Source organism: Hoplias malabaricus, chromosome 2, assembly GCF_029633855.1.
Source record: "Hoplias malabaricus isolate fHopMal1 chromosome 2, fHopMal1.hap1, whole genome shotgun sequence".
Taxonomy (NCBI): Eukaryota; Metazoa; Chordata; class Actinopteri; order Characiformes; family Erythrinidae; genus Hoplias; species Hoplias malabaricus.
The window spans coordinates 41,813,836-41,835,227 of record NC_089801.1 but is presented as its reverse complement, the minus strand read 5'-3'; the positions used below and the strand labels follow the sequence as shown (position 1 = coordinate 41,835,227).

General features: G+C 42.1%; 1 protein-coding gene across 2 annotated transcripts in view; it reads right to left on the bottom strand.

The window, feature by feature from the left end:
* LOC136686113 (ankyrin-2-like) overlaps positions 1–21,392 on the bottom strand; it is a 113,046-nt gene that overhangs the window by 51,384 nt on the left and 40,270 nt on the right. For both annotated transcript variants that reach the window (XM_066659660.1, XM_066659661.1), the window contains exons 10-23: positions 21,101–21,199; positions 20,661–20,858; positions 20,269–20,367; positions 16,571–16,669; positions 16,040–16,138; positions 15,757–15,954; positions 15,318–15,416; positions 14,912–15,010; positions 14,446–14,643; positions 14,227–14,325; positions 13,777–13,875; positions 11,411–11,509; positions 2,541–2,639; positions 2,333–2,405 (exon numbers count right to left, since the gene is read on the bottom strand). In XM_066659660.1, coding sequence (XP_066515757.1) covers positions 2,333–2,405; positions 2,541–2,639; positions 11,411–11,509; positions 13,777–13,875; positions 14,227–14,325; positions 14,446–14,643; positions 14,912–15,010; positions 15,318–15,416; positions 15,757–15,954; positions 16,040–16,138; positions 16,571–16,669; positions 20,269–20,367; positions 20,661–20,858; positions 21,101–21,199 — 1,657 coding nt within the window. The remainder of the gene's footprint in view (positions 1–2,332; positions 2,406–2,540; positions 2,640–11,410; positions 11,510–13,776; positions 13,876–14,226; positions 14,326–14,445; positions 14,644–14,911; positions 15,011–15,317; positions 15,417–15,756; positions 15,955–16,039; positions 16,139–16,570; positions 16,670–20,268; positions 20,368–20,660; positions 20,859–21,100; positions 21,200–21,392) is intronic.

Genomic DNA, 21,392 nt, shown 5'->3' with positions numbered 1-21,392 from the left:
CAGTTAGAGAAAATTCTCAAGCCAAGTTACATACATAATGTATTACTTGCATTATGATCTTTGCCAAATCCTGCATACTGAAATAGCCTTGTAGTTATAGCATAATGTTATGTAGTTAACAACTGAGTGTCAAATCAAATGACACTTTCAATTACATTTCAACATACTTCAATGAGATTTATAAATCATTTTAACCACTCTAAATAAAATGTTATTTTCTTGTTTCAAGCTAAATTTACAAATAAAACAATGATTTTGTAAAATAAATGCATATTTAAATAAAGTCCCTAATGACTCTGTAACTGCAGTTGACTTTACTGCGTTTCTATAACCAGCAATCTGATTGACTCTTATTGCTAAAGGGTAGGACTTTATCCGTTAACAGCAAGCTGATTGGCTCTTTATGCTGGATGATGGAATTTTATTAGAAAAAAATACAAACCGGATTCCAAAAAAGTTGGGACACTAAACAAATTGGGAATAAAAACTTAATGCAATGATGTGGAGATGGCAAATGTCAATATTTTATCTGTAATAGAACATAGACGACAAATCAAAAGTTTAATCTGAGTAAATGTAACATTTTAAAGGAAAAATATGTTGATTCAAAATTTCACAGTGCCAACAAATCCCAAAAAAGTTGGGATAAGTAGCAATAAGTGGCTGGAAAATGGAAATTGAGCATATAACGAACAGCTGGAAGACCAATTAACACTAATTTGGTCAATTGACAACATGATTGGGTATAAAAAGAGCTTCTCAGAGTGTCAGTGTCTCTCTGAAACCAAGATGGTAAGAGGATCATCAATTCCACCATTGTTGTGCAGAAAGATAGTGCAGCAATACCAGAATGGTGTTACCCAACGTAAAATAGCAAAGACTTTTAAGTTATCATCATCAACCGTGCATAACATCATCAAAAGATTCAGAGAATCTGGAACAATTGCTGTGCGTAAGGGTCAAGGCTGTAAAATTCTACTGGATGCTCGTGATCACCGGGCCCTTAAATGTCAGTGAACACAAACCACCTTGCCATCCACCATTGCTAGCTGAAACTCTACAGTGCAAAGACGAAGCCATTTCTAAGCAAGCTCCACAAGCTCAGATGTTTGCACTGGGCCAGGGGTCTTTTAAAATGGAGTGTGGCAAAATGGAAGACTGTTCTGTGGTCACATGAGTCATGATTTGAAGTTCTTTATGGAACACAGGGACGCCATGTCATCCGGACCAGAGAGGACAAGGATAACCCAAGTTGTTATCAACGCTCCGTTCAGAAGCCTGCATCACTGATGGTACCACATTCTGCAGCAATCACAACATCATGGCTATGTAGAAAAGGATCTGGGTACTGAAATGGCCAGCCTGCAGTCCAGATCTTTCACCTAACATTTGGCGCATCATAAAGAGGAAGGAGCAACAAAGAAGGCCCAAGATGATTGAACAGTTTCTAAATTGAGAAACTGGTCTCCTCTGTCCCCAGACGTCTGTTGAGTGTTGTATGAAGAAGGGGGGATGCCACACAGTGGTAAAAAATGGCCTCGTCCCAACTTTTTTGGGATTTGTTGATGCCATGAAATTTTGAAACAACATATTTTTCCCTTAAAATGATACATTCTCTCAGTTTAAACTTTTGAGCTGTGATTTGTGTTTTATTCTGAATAAAATATTAGATGTTGGCACCTCCACATCATTGCATTCAGTTTTTATTCACAATTTGTTTAGTGTCCCAACTTTTTTGGAATCCGGTTTGTAATCCATGTTCAGCATTATGAGAATATTTCAACCATTAATCATTCCCTTCTTATAAAAGTTTCCGGTTTTACCTCACACAACACTGTCATCTCGAATGTGTCCCAAAAGAGACTTTTTCATGTCCCTTGGGCTCTTTTTATTGGCTTTGGGACAATGATGTCTGGAGTCCTGCCCTATGTGTGTCACTCATTTTAGTCACAATGCTTAGATCTGACTGGCTGAGCTTCACATGTGATTACAAATGTGATTATTCTGGTAATTTCCTGGACCTCTAAACCTGAACTGGAATAAGTAGAAGTCACACCACTTTTTATTTATCAAAATTAACAGCTCTTATTTCATCAGTTACAGGTGCAGGTCCAGATAGGACAGCGTCTGGGTCCAGACTCGGATTTCAGTCTACCTATTCATGACCACTATGCTATAGGATCCTCCACCTGCTACAACTACATTATCCACAATTTTAAAGAAACACAGCTACACAGTACAGCACAGTTGGCTATATTAACCACAGTCCTTAGTCAGAGGAGAGTAGGTGTTTCTAATAAAATGGCCAATGAGTGAACTTGCATGTGCTCACCTTCCTCATCAGAAACGTCCAGAACCTCAGTCATGGTCTCGGGCACATTCAGCTTATGTTTCTCTGTCACAGTCTGCAGATCATCAGCAAACACCAGCGTTAGCATCAAAACAACCTCCGCAGCGCCCTGGGGTCTCCGGAAGTCCGGAACCCTGGCCACGCTGGTAGTGCGCATGAAGCTGAAGAGGGGACAGTAGGGCAGGCTCACCATGGTGGTTGTGATGATTTCCTCTGTCAGCACCTTCAGGGTGTCCACAACAGAGATGTAGCCCAGCCGCTTTGCGATGGACAGGGCAGTGTTTCCATTCTGAAAAACATAGAAACACGGTCAGCACTGTGTTCCCACCCACACAGCCTATCACAACACAGCATCGGCATGATGACGCTGCCCACACAGCCAGTCATAACATAGGGTCAGCACTGTGAGTTCACCCACACAGCCAATCTTATTAGTCCCACCCATTCATAATAGTTTTATTCCCACCCACTCAGCCTACAGCAGGTTATAGCCCCACCCTCTCAGCCTGCAGCACATCAGTCCCGCCAGCTGAGCCTACAGCATTTTATAGCTCCATCCTCTCAGCCTACAACTTGTAGTAAAATGAGTAGGCCCCACATTGCGGCGGCATAAATTATATGTAGCAGAGTCAGTGATAACTATTTATTATTTGATTAATAATAATTTGATTCATTTTGTTAACGCCATTAAGTAATATGTAGTGTCTTTACCTTTCCAATTTTAGCTTGAACATGTGGTTTATCATGTTAGATGACTTTACATATTATATAGCAGAATTAGCTAGAATGAATTCATGATTATTATGCTCATTGACCCGCTGTAGGATCTTGGCTACAAAATTGAATCTGAATTAGAAGCAATAATTCTGTACAAGAAAAGTGCACACACACAAACAAATAACCAAAGATTTATTAATTGTAATATCAAATAATGAATATTAATTATACATTCATATAATGAAATGGATTACAGCGATATATGAGGCAACAGGGAGATTAATCCATCCATCCATTATCTGTAACCGCTTATCCAATTTAGGGTCGCGGGGGGTCCAGAGCCTACCTGGAATCATTGGGCGCAAGGCGAGAATACACACTGGAGGGGACGCCAGTCCTTCACAGGGCAACACAGACACACACACATTCACACTCACACCTATGGACACTTTCGAGTCGCCAATCCACCTGCAACGTGTGTTTTTGGACTGTGGGAGGAAACCGGAGCACCCGGAGGAAACCCACGCGGACACGGGGAGAACACACCAACTCCTCACAGACAGTCACCCGGAGCGGGAATCGAACCCACAACCTCCAGGCCCCTGGAGCTGTGTGACTGCGACACTACCTGCTGCGCCACTGTGCCGCCCAGGGAGATTAATGTATGAGGGAACTTCTCTATGATAATTACCTTAAATTCTAGAAAGGCTATAGTTTATCCCAGCAAAAGCATTCAGCACCAATCTCCTGAGCTATGAAATAAATGATACCATGTGACCTCATGTATCCGTGGAGCATTGTAGGTGTAGGTCTTGTAGCATTGAAGCAGCGGCCATTCCTCTTCTCCCATTTGGCCAGAGACACGGCAAATCATAGGTACAGCGACCACTCCGTTGGAGCTGGTGGCATTCTGAGGGTCTCTGTGGGGATTCTCCATCATCGCTAATCTGCCTCCTGGTGAGAGACACATCCATGCAGATCTCTCCTGGGCCTTTGCTCAGAAAGTCACTCTGGGGAAGCATGTGGCCTTCTTCTTCGTCACTGATCCTGAAGCTCTTGTCACCACTTTGAGGGTCAGAGGTCTGTGGTCTCCTTTATGCTCTGGGCGTGGCATTGAGCTTTGCTGAAATAAACTATAGCTTTTTTAAAAGATTTTCTGCTTGAAATAAAAATAAAACTTCTGGTTGGAAGTTCTGGGCTCTCTTGGCTTAGCTCCCGGGCTGGAAGCGAATTCTCCTTCATTCCACCCCTCCTCTTTTCTTCTCTCTCTACATTTTCTTTCTTGTTCTGGGTTTGTTCAGTCTGGACCCTGCTGGAGGAGCCCAAGACTGTTTAAGAGAGAGACATAAGAGAGTCTGGAAAGCTTCTGAAGAAGCCTGAAGAGAGCTGAAGAGCGGAACTCTGAACTGAGAGCTCTCTAGAGAGAGAGCCGGGGCTCTCCCTTAACTGGGAACTTTCCCTGAACTCTAACTGAGTCTAACTGACTGAATGGACTGAAAAAAAACTTGCTTCTTCTGAGTGAGTTTTTTCTCACCACTGGGTTTTAACCAGATTTTAGGAAACCTGCCTTGAATACCTGATTAGTCCTCAGGGATTGAGGATTGAAGCATCTCTTGCTCCTGATTGGATGTTTCCTGTACCCAATTTATGACACTTGACAAGACAAAGAATGTTCTCTCACAATGTTATCTCACATTCCCATCTGGGCTTGGGTGGATTGGAGATGTCTCTGAAGACCATTTAAAAGTCTAAGTATTGAAGTCAAATCCCAAAAGTTAAATTTCTTATTAGAAATTCCGTTGGGACAGAAACAAAGACTCAGGTAAAACAAAAGGAGGGGGGCTATGCATTTACACACACAATAGCTGGTGTACTAATGCCAACATCACTGATAGACACTGTTCTCCTGATTTGGAGTATATGACAGTGAAATGCAGGCCATTCTATCTTCCCAGAGAGTTTACCATTGTCCTGGTAACCGCTGTGTACATTCCTCCTGCTGCTAATGCCAACATAGCGCTAAGCTATATGCTCAGTGCCATCAATTCACAGCAAAACAGTTACCCTGAAGCGGTCCACATAATAGCTGGTGATTTTAATCATGCTGATATAAAATCAGTTCTCCCTAAATTTGATCAGCACATCAAATGTGCTACCAGGGGGAAAATACACTGGATAAGCTGTACTCAAATTTAAAGATCAGTTTTAAAACTACCCTATTACCACACTTGGGTCAATCAGACCACTGCTCTATATTTCTAACTCTGGCATACACCCCCCTCAAAAGAAGATCTCATCCTATCACAAAGACTGTCCAGACATGGCCCTAAGGAGCTTCCTTACAGCTGCAAGGCTGCTTCGATAGAACCAACTGGGATATATTTGAGGATCAGGACCTGGAAGTGTACACATCAACTGTACTCTGCTACATCAAGAAATGTGTGGACAATGTAACAGTGGACAAAAACATCAGGGTTTACCCAAACCAAAAACCCTGGTTGACAAGAGGTCAGAATTCTCCTCAACAAGCGTAACATCGCATTCAGGTCTGGAGACAGAGCCTTATACAGCATGGCAAGAACCAACCTGAAGAGAGGCATCAAAGAGGCCAAGATTGCCTACAAGAGGAAAATTGAGGAATACTTCACCAACAATGACCCACGTCACGTGTGGCATGGCATTCAACACATCACCAACCACAAGTCCAGAAACTGCATTACTGTGGAGGGTGATACTTCACTCGCAGAGGAACTTAACTGTTTCTTTGCTCACTTTGAAGTGGGAGCAGTGGAGACAAACACAAGCCCTCCACCGGTCTCCAATTAGTACATCTTCATGGTGCAAGAACATGAGGTGAGACGTGTACTTAAAGCAGTGAACCCCAGGAAAGCTGCTGGTCCGGATGGTGTGACAGGTAAGGTGCTGAAAATATGCGCAGACCAGCTCTGTGGCATTTTCACAAAAATCTTCAATCTGTCCCTATCAAAATCCATCATACCACCATGTCTAAAGTCTGCCACCATCATCCCGCTGCCCAAAAAGAACACCATCAGCGACCTCAATGACTACCGTCCAGTCGCACCCACACCGGTTATAATGAAGTGCTTTGAGAGACTGGTTCTACAGCACATCAGAGCCACTCTCCCTCCAGCTTCGATCCACATCAGTTTGCTTACAAAGCAAACAGGTCCACTGAGGATGCCATCAATACTACCCTTCACACAGCACTCACACACCTGGAACACCAGGGAAACTATGTAAGAATACTATTTATAGACTTTAGTTCTGCCTTTAGTACAGTCATCCCCAGCAGACTGGTGACCAAACTCTTAGACCTTGGACTTTCTCAATCCACATACATCTGGATTAAGGACTTTTTAACAAACCGCACCCAGTCTGTTAGATTAGGCCGCCATCAGTCCTCCAGGGTAACACTTAGCACTGGAGCTCCACAAGGCTGCGTGCTGAGTCCTCTCCTCTACGCACTCTACACCCACGACTGCACCCCCACCCACTCCAGCAACACAGTAATCAAGTTCGCGGATGACACAACCGTGGTGGGACTCATATCTGGTGGAGACCGCCTACAGTGATGAAGTCCTGGGACTGGCAGAGTGGTGTGCAGAGAACAATCTCTCCCTGAACTCCACCAAAACAAAAGAACTGGTCATAGACTTCTGGAGGAAACGCATAGACCCCACACCACTCACCTTAAAGGGTGACTGTGTGGAAAGAGTCCCTTCCTTCAGACTTCTGGGTATGCACATCTCTGAAGATCTCTCCTGGACCACCAACACCACAGCTGTGGTTAGGAAGGCACAGCAGAGACTTTATTTCCTGAGAATTCTCAGGAAAAACAACCTTCAGGAGAAGCTGCTGGTGTCCTACTACCGCTGTGCCATCAAGAGTGTGCTGACCTACTGCATCTCAACATGGTACAGCAGCTGCTCAGTGGCAGAAAGGAGAGCTCTACAGGAGAGTGATCAACATGGCCCAGAAGATCATCGGTTGTCCACTGCCCAGGCTGGAGGATCTGTTCAGCTACCGCTGCCTCAGCAGGGCAGCCAATATACTGAAAGACTCCTCCCACCCTGGACACCATCTCTTCCAACAGTTGCCCTCAGGAAAACGCTTTAGGTCCATCACATTCAGGACAAACAGACTGAAAAACAGCTTTTACCCCAGTGCTGTATGGGAACTGAACACACAAACCTCTTAAGCAACTCAGGGCCTGTACAATACACAGCAAACACACACACATTAATCTCTTCTACTATTCAGGACTAGTGCAATAATTTGTTATTTATATTGTAAAAAAACTGCATGTTTCTACTGTTTTTGTTTGTTTAAGCACTTTAAGGATTGCTGCTCAATTTCGTTGTACATGTGCAATGACAATAAAGGCTATCTATCTATCTATCTATCTATTGATGACACTGATTTCAAATTTGCCGTGGAATTTTTGGAACTGTTACAATGCTTTAATTTCAGCCAACACACAGATTTCCCTACTCATAATCAGTGTCATACACTTGATTTGATACTGGTGTCTCAATACATCAGCTCTCCAGCCTTGAGCTTAATCCTCTGACCATCTGACAGTCATCATGGACATTGAAATTCCTATTCCAATCTCAAAAGACAAAGGTAAAATTACTTTCAGAAATGTTAAATCAATCACTTCCTGAGCAACTGATAAGTGACTGCACTGAAAAGTGCAACTCTTTCTTTTTTTCAAACCAAAATTGATGCAATATACAACACTTTGACCACCTCCCCGCCCTCTATATCCCCCCACATGTCTCGTCCCAATTTACCACTCAGTCTCTGTCTCAGTTCTCCCCTGTGTCCCCAGTGGAGCTGTCTGACATCTTGAAAGGAATGAAAAGCTCCACATGCATTCTGGATCTGGTTCCCTCTAAACTCATCAAGCTCCTGACTCATCACAATGATCACCAACTCTGCTCTTAGTTCTGGTTCAGTTCCCCAAGCTCTTAAATTAGCTGATGTCACACCCAGTCTCAAAAAACCTGGACTCGAATCTGACTATGAGTAATTTTCTGCCCATTTCTAATCTTCCTTTTCTGTTAAAAATTCTAGAACGTGCTGTTACCTCCTAACTTAATCATCATAGCACACAATCAGCCCTTCTCAGAGTTACCAATGACCTTTTTCTCTCTTCTGACTCTGGACACATCAACAACTTCGTCCTCCTTGATCTCACTGCAGCATTTGACACTATTGACCACACCATTCTTCTTCCCTGCCTTGAATCCTCTCTCAACATCATTGGTACCTTTCCTGGCTACGATCCTATCTCATACACTGGAAACATTTATCAGCATTCATATCTGCACGTCTTCTATTACGCCTCTGTCCCAAGGTGTTCCCCATGTAATCATTGTTACATTGATGATGTCCAGCTTTACATCTCCACAAAATCCATCACTACTATAGTTCTCTCTACTCTGACTGACTGCATCACTGAAATTAAATCATGGATGCAAACAAACTTTCTTAAATTAAATTGTGATAAATCAGACACTATTATCATTGGACCCAAAGCCCTCAAAATCCTTTACTATCGACAACTCTACTCTCCTTCCTCTCATATGTGTAACCTCGGCATAATTTTGATGGTAGCCTCCACTTTGAACGTCATGTAAATCAAATCAAAAAATGAAAAAAAAAAGCATGTATCCATCCTTCATTATCTTTTTCTGTTGCTGAAATCTTGATCCATGCCTTTATCACATCCAGAATTGATTACTGCAATAGCATTCTCTATGGCACACCATCAAAAATACTCAATAAACTTCAGTATATTCAAAATTCAGCTGCACGCCTTCTCACTTACTATCATTCCCATGATCACATCACACGTGTCCTTCACAAACTTCACTGGCTTCCTGTTTCACACCTGATTCAGTTCAAAATCCCTCTATTCACTCACAAAGCCCTTCACAACCAGGCTCCATTCTATTTCACTGATCTGCTACACCAATCCCAATCTTTCCCAAAACCTTCACTCCTCTGATGCCAACCTCCTATCCATACTGGACCTGGGGGGACAGAGCCTTTTCTGTAGCTGCTCCCTCTCTTTGGAACTCTCTTCTCAAACACATCTGTGGCTGCACTGACCTGGCTGTTTTTAAATCACTCCTCAAAACTCACCTATTTTGATCTGCTTTTAATACATGAGTTAATGCTCTTCATTTTCATAGCTTGCTTTTAAGTTTTGGCTCTTTTATTGTTTGATTTAGTGTTATATTGTATTTTATTTTTCTTATTTGTACTGTATGTTAAAAGATTTTTTAATGTATGTAAAGAAACTTAAATAAAATGTATTATTATTATTAAAGCCATGCCCACTTTGCTTACAGACAATCAAATAATATGCTAGTCACGCCCACTGAGCATACAGCAGGGTATGGACCAATTGCATAATGTACAGTAACGTATGTCTGCTTTCCGAACTGTTTACTTCCACCTAGTGCAACCCTTACCCTTCGGATCTACATTCCTGTTTCATTAGTTTATATCATTAATTCATTCATTATCTGTAAGCGCTAATCCAGTTCAGGGTCGCGGTGGGTCCAGAGCCTACCTGGAAATCATTGGGCGCAAGGCGGGAATACACCCTGGAGGGGGCGCCAGTCCTTCACAGGGCAACACAGACACACACACACATTCACTCACACACTTACACCTACGGACACTTTTGAGTCGCCAATCCACCTACCAATGTGTGTTTTTGGACTGTGGGAGGAAACCCACGTGGACACGGGGTTTCCTCCGGGTCCAACTCCACACAGACAGTCACCTGGAGCGGGAATCAAACCCACAACCTCCAGGCCCCTGGAGCTGTGACTGCGACACTACCTGCTGCACCACCGTGCCGCCCTAGTTTATATCAATTTTATACAATCTTTTTATAATTATTGTAATTATTATTGTAGTGTACAGGATAAAAGCTATAGTTTGTGGGGGTGGGGTTGGGGGGTCGAAAAAATTTATAAATCTTTCTCAGCTATAATGATAAATATTACAATAAATTTAGAATATATTTGCCTGAAAGAATCTTGAAATGCAATTTCCTCACGCATATTATTGGTCATGTAGATTGCGTCTTCATTAAGGTAACACCTGGTAAAATAGTTCAGTTTTACCCTTCCACATTAAATGCTGCAGTGGTGACATACAGGTTGCAGGCTGAAGATATGTTTTTTAGGCAATTTGAATGTAACTCCGTTGGCTTGATACAGGTGGAACAGAACATTCAAATAAGAAGCCAGGTTTTTATGTGGACTGTTTGTATTTTCTGCACAACATAAGCAGAAATGTATACAAATCATCAAGAACTTGACATCTACTACATGCTCAGTATGTAATGTATGCACCAATTTTAAGTGGAAGGGAAAATTTGAACAAGAACCTAAAAGCTTCATAATCTGGTGGCTGTAGTAGTGAGGTATTAGTTGCTGTTGTAAGTAGCTCTACAGTAAACACAAATGTTACTGCAATGAATCTGAGGCACATTGGTTAAAATGCTTTTAAAAATGTTGCATTTAACGTGATTCACTAAAAAAGAGTTTACTTTGGAGACTAAAAATAGCTAAGCTTTTAAACATTTCACATTGTAGAAGCTGTATTGGTCCCAGTATGAATGGGTAACATAGGACAAAAGCCTAAGCTACAGTGACTTTCAGTGACATAATTCCCATTTATTCAGAATTAAATAACACATGATTACGAGATTCTGTATAATATGAATTTCATTTTCAGGGCAAAAAAACTGCTGACAGATTTTGATTATTGCGTGGTCTATGTCTTTATTGTTAGTCAGGTACTGGCCTAAAGTTTGTATAGTTGTAACCAATAGCATTGTGTGATTTTGCTCTATAATATATTGTTGGTGACCCCTGACTACAAAGGCTGTTGTATGGTACGTGACATATTAGCTGGTATAATGGGTTTATCATTAATGTATTGCAGACATTACAGTAAACAAGCAAGACTGTTTAAGGATTATAAGTCTTCAGTTTACTGAAGTACACACCTGCACTGTACTGGTTTCCGATTATGATCTGAAGAAAAAGTTGACCCCCACTTGTCATTGTATAATTCACACCCTGCCGCAGGGTAAGTATTTATAGCAATTAGGCAGAAGTAAACAGATGTGTCGTTCAGAAAGCGGACATAAGTCACAGTACATTGTGTACATTAGTCCTGCCCACATACCCTACAGAACTTCAGACACTCCCAATCCAAAGTTTAAATTAACTATGTGCATGTGCAAATATCTGTGTGTGTGTGTGTGTGTGTGTGTGTGCGCGTGGTCACCATGGTAATAGCATTGGGTTTGGCTCCATGCTGCAGCAGGACATTGATGATGTGAGTGTTTCCTTGCTGAGCTGCTTGGTGAAGAGGAGTGTAACCATTCTGGAAAAAAACCAAACAAACAGATTGTTAAAAAAACAACAACCTAGCAACACCCTCTAATCACCACACAAAACCATAGCAACCACCCAGAGGCATCCTCTAACAAACATAAAGGGCCATAGCAACCACCCAGCAACACTCTGTAACCATCATACATCACCATAGGAATTACCTAGCAGCACCCTCTAACCATCATACAGCACCATAGCAACAACCTAGCAATGCCCCCTAACCACCATACATCACCTTAGCAACCACATAGCTACACCCTCTAACAACCATACAGCACCATAACAACCTCCTATAACACCATAGAAACCATACGACACCTTAGCAACTGCCTAGCAATCACCTAGCAACACCCTCTAACAACCATACAACCCCAAAGCAACCACCTAACCACCATACTGCACCAGAGCAACATCCTAGAATAAACATACAGTACCACAGAATTCACCTAGCAAAACCCTCTAACAACCATAACGCACCATAGCATCCACTTAGCAACACACTCTAACCACTATAACACACCATAGCAACTGCCCAGCAACACACTCTAACCATCATACAACACCATAGGAACTACCTAGCAGCACCCTAGAATAGGCATACAGCACCATAGCAACCATCTAGAAACACCCTCAACCCATCAAACAGCACTATAGCAACCACAGAGCAACACCCCCTAACCACCCCCTAACACACCTAGCAACGTCCTGGAAAAACATAAAACACAACAGCAACCATCCTATAACAATTAACTAACACTATAGAAACCACCAAAAAACACTATAACAACCACCTAGCAATACAAAAGCAACCACCATACCAAACCTTAGCAATCATCTAACAACATCCTAGAAAAACCATAGAACCCAATAGCAACCAACACAAAACACAATAACAACCACTTAGCAACACTATATCAACCACCATACAGCACCATTTTAACCAAGATGTTAAATGTAATTACCAGTAATGGACAAAGTACGCAAACCATGTATTTGAGTAAAAGTACAGATACTCAAGGCAAAATATTACTACAGTAGAAGTAAAAGTCCTTGTTGTAGATCTCTACTTGAGTAAAAGTACAAAAGTAATTACTTTCAAATGTACTTAAGTATTGAAAGTATAAGTACCATGACATATTATGGCTCTAATGTCCTATTATAATTTTTTTAAAAGGGCTCATGTTTAACACATTGTAGGTGAAAAGATTCTAGTGTCATTCTTGGCTACCCAGTCTTTTAATAGAATATCATTCATTAGTCTGACACTGAACACAGCAGAAATGGCCAAAGATTAAACAAAATAAATTATGCTATATCAACTATTACATATGCCCAACTATTACATGTAGCCTGAATATTAAACCCAATTTATGCTTCTGTGTTGAACGTATGCCTCAGGCAGCGCAGCTTGATGTGCACCTCTCCAGAAATGTAACTCATTAAGTCTACGCAGACCACAACGACTGTAGTTCAAGTTGCTCAAATCAAGAAGTCCAGAAAAATTAACTCCTCTTCACTCCCTTAATAGTACACTTTAAAGATTCGTAAAACTAATACCACTATACCACTACATTGTGTACTAAGTAGGGTTGAAGAAGATGTCTGAACTATTCAGCCCTAGTAGCATCACAATGATTTTGAAGCTATAATTCTAAGGAAAAATATTACATTGTTCCTTTAAGCTCTGTTTTTTCTACATAGTTGCAGAGCATATCTGCAATTCTGAAACGCCTGTTTTTTTTAAACAGGCTGCGGTTTTGTTTTTCTGAGTTTTTGTCTGATATTCATTTTTGTCTTTTGGACTTGTTAATATCTCTGTAGTGATTTTGGGGTTTTGGAATATTCCTTCTGGTTTTGACCTCTCTTCATCCATTGTTTTTAATTAACCTTCAAGTGACACTCGGTCCGTAAACTGTGTAAATCAATGAATAGTGGTAACTGTTGGCTCAAATACAGACAAATACTAAACGGTATAAAATTATTTTGTTAATTTACATTATGGTTCTAAGAAGAGAAAGTGATTACTTACAGTCTCAAATTCACTTAAAACAAAGTCTGCCTTTGGTATTTGCTATTGGTTTTAGGAGGAGAAACTCACACTTGGTTTAGCACAGCAACTGTGTTTGTTCGTCTACTAGCAACAGGCTAATAATTAAGTAAAGTATGGATACACAAAAAATACTTAAGTACATTAATGAATTACATTTACTTGGTTACTGTCCATCACTGGTAAGTATATAGGAAGTGGACTCTCACTCTGGTCTTGGCGTTGAGGCTGGCACCATTCTGGAGCAGGAAATTCACCATCTTAACATTTCCATAGTGACATGCTACAATCAGAGGAGTGTAACCCAGCTGCAGAGTGAGAAAGAGAGAGAGAGAGAGATAGATTGGTTCATTTAATAATAATAATAATAATAATAATAATAATAATAATAATAATAATAATATGTTACACTTAAATGGTGCCTTTCACAAACACAAAGTTGCTTTACAGTGTTCGGGGAAACAAAATTAAACAGATTAGAGTGTGTGAATATGTTCAGAATATAGGTGCATTATTAGACCTTTACTGTTTAAGTGTGTGTGTACGTGGCTATTTTTTGCGTGTGTGTCTGTGCTCGCAAATGTCATGTGTGAACATTTATAGTGTGTGTTTGTGTGTGTTGCGTGTGCATTCTGTGTTTATTGCATGTGTGTTCTGACCTTTGTCTGATGGTCTATATTAGCATCATGGTTAACCAAAACCTCAGCAACATTCACTCTGTCCTCCTGAGCAGAGAGATGGAGAGGAGTCATTCCATTCTGAGAGAGAAAGAGAGCGCGAGAGAAAGACAGAGTGTGGGGGAAGTGAGAGAGGGAAAAGTTTTAGCATTAGCCTTTATGCTCTCTCCTGCACCCGTGTTGTTTGGTGTGTGGGTACACCTTGCTGGTAGCATTAGGGTTTGCGCCCCTCTCCAGCAGCAATGTGGCCATGGTGGCATGCCCCTCCTGTGCTGTGAGGTGCAGGGGGGTGACCCCCTGCAGGGTGGCTGCTGCAGGGTCCGCACCCCTTTGCAGCAGAGCCATTGCTGTCTGGGGCTGATTCTTCCTCACAGCAATGTGGAGGGGGGTGTAACCATTCTGCAGAGAAACAACAACACAACATATGAGACACACACACACAAACATCTTCACCAGCATCTCTCAGCACTTCATCCAGCCACTCACAGCATTATCACTGACTCTTTAACCCTGTACAGATATGCAGTGTTAAATACTCCTACCTGAGCTGGGCACTGAACCACATGCCCATATAAAAGAAAGGGTTTTTTCCACTGCTCTAACCACCCACAACTGACACTGTCCTGGCTTTACTGCAATTTTGAGATAGCTGTTAGCAATGTATCACCTTAGCTGGGGTATACGGAGAGGCACCTTTCTCCAGCAGTAGCAGCGCCACCTGCTGGTTATCATAGTGAACAGCAACGTGTAGAGGAGTGAGGCCATTCTAAAAAGAGAGAGAGAGAGAGAGAGAGAGATGAGGACGAATGTGATGATTGAACACGAGCCTGGTTTTACATGTAACGTTTAACAATTTTATAAACACACAAAATTTACTTTTTCAGAAAACACAACTTCAACTTACATACAACACTCACAGAAATATTCCACTAATAGTTATACACCATTAATACCTGGGTGGACTATATGTGAGTGAGTGAGTGGGTGGGTGAGTGAGTGAGTGAGTGAGTGAGTGAGTGAGTGAGTGAGTGAATGAGTGAGTAAGTGAGTGCATAAGCGAACTGAAAATTTACCTTTCCAGCCTCATCCGGCAGGGCTCTGCGCTGCAGCAGGAGTTTGGCTACTTCCAGGCTACCATACTTAGCAGCAACATGGAGAGGAGTGAACCCTTTCTGTCGACGCACAGAAGACGACGTCAGAGATGAGTGTTTACATCATTATTTACAGAGTGATGCACCAGTACTAAGAGTTGCAGGTGTTTTTCAGGTGAGTATGTTTGTCATTATTTACAGAGTGATGCTCGATGACTAAGAAGGGTGTTACAGGTGTGTTACCAGTGTGTTACAGGTGAGTGTTTACATGATTATTTACAGAGTAAAATGCACCAGAACTTCGAGTTAAAGGTGTGTTTCAGGTGACAGTGTACATCATTATTTACAGAGTGATGCTCCAGGACTGAGAATTACAGGTATGTCACAACTGTGTCACAGGTGTGTACAGATGAGTGTGTACCTTGGTGGTGAGCGAGTGTGATGCTCCGGCCTCCAGCAGGACATTGGCCGTGTGTATCTGGCGCTCTCGGGCAGCAATGTGAAGTGGTGTGTATCCATTGGTTGTGGACGCATTGGGGTCGGCCATGTGCTGCAGCAGCAGCTGGACAATTTCAGTCTGTCCCAAACGAGATGCTATGTGGAGGGGGGTCTGCTCCTCCTGCAGAGAACAGGGGACACAGGAAGGATGTGTAATATATATATGTGTGTGTGTGTGTGTGTGTGTGTGTCTGTTTGTTACTCACTCTGGCCATTGCGTCCACTCGAGCTCCATTTCTCAGTAAACACCGCACCACCTCCATTTGCCCTGCCCTCGCAGACATGTGCAGAGCTGTCTCACCTCGCTACAGTCAAACACACACAGCAACAAGGTACTGATGAGGTTCTCATGAGGTACTGATGAGGTACTAATGCGTTTTGATTATGTAGTGATGAGGTTTTCATTAGATATGGATGAGGGATGACTGACAAGTAAGTGATAATATAGCGATGAGGTGGTTATGAGGTAGTGATGAGCTGGTGATGAGTTTATGATGAGGTGGTGATGAGGTACTGATGTGTTTGCAATTGTAATGAGGTACTGATGAGTTAGAAATGCAGATGAGATAGTGATGAGGTAGTGATGGGGACCTTAAAATGTCATGATGAGGTAGATATAGTGATGAAGTTCTCATAAGATACTGACATGGTAGTAATGAGACACTAATGAGGAATTGATGAGTCAATGTTGAGGTATTAATGAGGAAGTGATGATGTAAGAGTGATGTCACACTCACAATGTTGCAGATATCTGGTGAAGCTCCATTCTGAAGCAGCAGGAGGACAATATTCAGGTGACCCATAAAAGCAGCTACATGGATTGGAGTGAGGCCAGACTGAGAGAGAGAGAAAGAGGAGGAGTCAAACTGAACATTAAAATACTGGTACATTCAGACTGTCAATCAATCCATACAAAATTAATATAAAAAAGAAAAACCCATAATAGTCTCCACTGCTCTACAGAGGGAGCCAGAATGACGCCCTCCACTGCTCTACAGAGGGAGCCAGAGCACCACACCTGCAGGGCTATACAGAGCAAGCCAAAGCACAGATCTTCCACTGCTCTACTGAGGAAGCCAGAGCCACACCCCTCCACAGCTTTATAGAGGGAACCAGAGCTCCAACCTTCCACTGCTCTACTGAAGGAGCTGAGCTCTCCACAGAGAGAGCACAGTAACTCTATCCTAAATCAATCAAATCTCGTTCGTGTTCTGCAGCTAAACATGAAACGGGATAAACATCTGACCCACGTCTACAGACCCCAAATACAGTCACACTGGGAAAATTCTGTAATATAGACAGATGTTTCCAACACACAGAGAGGGAACATTCTGATGCCCCACAACAAAAGCATAACTTTGCCATGCACAGTTAGGGGTGCCTGATAATATAATCATACACATAGGGAAAAAAATTAACCGCACTCTCATTGTAAATATAGCTTAGAAAGCTTGCAAACAGTTCCCCAATGCTAACATCACTTCATCCACAGAACAGCCATGCAGAGACCTCCCCTTCATTCATTCATTATCTGTAACCACTTATCCAAGTCAGGGTCGCGGTGGGTCCAGAGCCTACCTGGAATCATTGGGCACAATATGCAGGAATACACCCTGGAGGGGGCGCCAGTCCTTCACAGGGCAACACAGACACACACACACACACATTCACTCACACACTCACACCTACGGACACTTTGGAGTCGCCAATCCACCTACCAACATGTGTTTTTGGACTGTGGGAGGAAACCGGAGCACCCGGAGGAAACCCACACGGGGAGAACACATCAACTCCTCACAGACAGTCACCCGGAGCGGGAATCGAACCCACAACCTCCAGGTTCCTGGAGCTGTGTGACTGCGACACTACCTGCTGCGCCACCGTGCCGCCCCAGATACCTCCCCTGTGAAATCATAAATGAAATCAACAATACTATCATCAGAGTGCTTCCAGGTGACTGGCATTAAAACCGCTAATCACCCAATCCGGAACATCTACACAATCATGTGCATGTACAGAAAAGTAACATCTAGATGTTAAGAGTATTTCCTGGGAGGAGCTGTACTAATCCCCTGGCACCCACCTCAATATCCAACCAGAGAACAGCAGGAAGCATAGCTCCTCAAACAAGTGGTGAGCACAGTGCAGGACCAACAGGCTAAACAAAGCCACATCCAACGCTGCAGGACAAAATGGGACTCCACCCAACACCACTCCTCCCAGTAAAGCCCAGCCAAAAACCTCTGGTTTCACCAGAGCACAAGCCAGAAACACAGCCCTCAGAGCCCTCAGCAGTGCCAGCAACTGTCCACAGGTAGTGTCTGAGGAGAGAAAACCTGATCATCTTGCCCTAGAAGAGGCGAGAAAGTTGTTCCACCTTATGAAGCAATATTGAGGGATGAACTGTATGAAATTAATAATTCTTTGTACTATTTGATCTGTAAATGTAGTTTTCTGTTGTACAAACCTACAAGTGTATTCTAGTTTGATTGTTATCATTTTATATTAATTAATTAATGGCATCCCTTACTATAAGCTCTTGGAATATTCAAGGGTTATAGTCTTCAACATTTTATTTTAAAAGCACAAATCTAGACTTTTAGCCAGTATTTCTGGTCAAGATATAATACTTTGAGAAATATGTTGTAGAGATGGTGGTAACACGCACTATCCCCCAAATTACAAAGAAATTATTTTATCTTCTCAAAAACATAAAAACATCAATCATGGTAGATTCATGAGTGGTTATAATGGATATATAATGGTATAAGGATGATTTTTCATCCGGTTAATCAAAAATTAAAAGAGAATCCACACTCATTTGACATAAAAAGGACAAAAAGAACTGTACATATGTGCAGCATATGCCCCTCTGCTAGAATCAGCGCACTATGAAGAGCATTTCTTTGAAAATCTTCATCATGCGGTCAGACATTTCCAGGCCCATGGTAATGTCATTCTGATAGATTTCAACGCCAAAACAAATATATCTTCATCTAAATCTCTGTTCACCAATTTAACCAAACAGTTATTAATTTGGCTGTGTCACAAATAAATATTAAATATCATAAATCATCCACAAATGCAGGTATCAATTTCATTAATTCACTCATTCATTATCTCTAACCGCTTATCTAGTTCAGGGTCGCGGTGGGTCCGAAGCCTACCGGGAATCATTGGGCGCAAGGCAGGAATACACCCTGGAGGGGGCGCTAGTCCTTCACAGGGCAACACACACACTTTCATGCTCACACCTATGAACAATTTTGAATCATTAGCATTAGCTTTAACCAGTCAACATATTAGCTCAGCGTCATTACAATATTTAGTAATTGAACAAATCATCCATCCATTATCTGTAACTACCTATCCAATCCAGGGTCACAGGGTCACATTCACCCACTCACTCACTCACACCTATGGACACTTTTCGCCAATCAACCTACCAACATGTGTTTTTGGACTGTGGTAGGAAACCGGGGCACCCAGAGGAAACCCACGTGGACACGGGGAGAACACACCACACTCCTCATAGACAGTCACCCGGAGGAAACCCATGCACACACAGGGAGAACACACCACAGTCCTCACAGTCACCCAGAGGAAACCCACGCAGACACAGGGAGAACACACCACACTCCTCACAGACAGTCACCCAGAGCGGGACTTGAATCCACAACCTGCTGTGCCACCGTGCTGCCCAGGTATCAATTTCATAATGAACAAATACTACAAAAGACAGCATAAAATATGATTTAATGAAGAATGGAAAAGAATAAGAACGAAATTAAGACATTGTTCAAACAAAAAAACAAAGATACAAATCTCTAATTAAATGAAATAATGTGAATACAAAAAGATCTCAAGACACAAAAAGCACAGCTATTACAGTATCTGAATACATTTACCCGTGGACTAAACATAAAAAAAATGATTACTAAACAGCTCAAGAAGAAAAAAATAACCAGATTTAAAATTTCATCAACATTGAAACAAGATACCTCAAATTTTCAAATCAAGTCCCACAAGAAGTGTGAAATATCAGGCCCTCCAATCCAAAGAGCTGAACTCTGAAAATAGTCCCCTCTGTTGGGTGGTCCAGAGACTAATTAACCCTAACTCATTAACCCTTACCCTCTCAAACTACATAATTTTCTTATTAACACAAAGATTATAACATACATTTTTTCTTATTTTATTTTACAATGTTTTAATGCATATAATAAAATATTTTTTTATTCTTGCATTGCTATTGTTGTATGCATGTGTGACTTTGTTTAATGCTTTGACAAGACCAATGAGAGAGAGAGAGAGAGAGAAAGAGAGAGAGAGAGATAGAGAGAGAGACAGAGAGAAAGAGAGAGAATGAGAGACAGATGTGTTTCTTACATTGGTCCAGTGTTAGAGGTCATTAGAGGTCAATGAATGTCTGTACCTCAGTGATGGCCTGGATGGACGCTCCATATTTAACCAGCAGCTCCATCACCTTCACTCTGTTCTTCTTACAGGCAATGTGTAGAGGAGTGAAACCGTTCTACACACACACACACACACAAAACACTATACAAATATTTTTTTAATAAAATGTTAATGTAATTAAAATCTACTTTTACAACAGGAACTGCAGTCAAGTGGTCTTTCTGTTGTGAGTGTCATGTCCATATATAGAGTGGTGTGTGTGGCAGCATGTCCATATAGAGAGTGGTGGGTGTGGTAGGATGTCCATATAAGGATTTGTGGGGTTGCGTGGATGTCCATATAAGGACTAGTGGGTGTATCTAAATGTCTTTTATGAGGAGTTGTGGGTGTAAGCAGTTGGGTGAGTACCAGAGCACGGGCATTGGGGTTGGCTCTCTTGTCCAGCAGCAGCTTGGTGACCCTGTAGTGTCCGCAGTGGGCAGCAACATGGAGGGCTGTCAGGTAATCCAGAGTGACATCATCAACAGGTGCCTTGTGCTGCAGCAGGTGCTTCACACACTCCACATGGTCACCCTGGGCAGACATGTGCAGCGGGGACAGGCCATTCTGCAACAGGGTAAGACAACATCACCTTCATCATCATCAGGACCATCACATTCATCATAATCATTCACCTTCATTCATCATTATTACCTTAATCACCACATGTGTATAGACACAGCTAAGGTAAGGGCCACAGGGGCTCTAATTTAATAGGTGTGTGTGTGTGTGTGTGTGTATGTGTGTGTGAGTACCTGAGCGCGCGTGCGCGCGAGAGAGAGAGAGAGAGAGAGAGAGAGAGGGAGTACCTTGGTTCTGGCGAGTATGGGAGCTCCTCTCTCTAACAGTAACTCCACTGTTTCATCATGTCCACTTCTAGCTGCACAGTGTAGTGGAGTTAACCCATCCTAAAACACACACACACACACACACACACACATATATATATATATAATTTTTCATGAAAGACTGCCATATCATACGGAAATTCTGAGACTCAGAGTCTGTGATTTTTTCAGTAAGCCTCGCAGGCAAAATGAAACTGTATAACTGCAGATGAAGGAAACTTTATTTTAAAGAAGGAGAAACACTGCTCAGCCC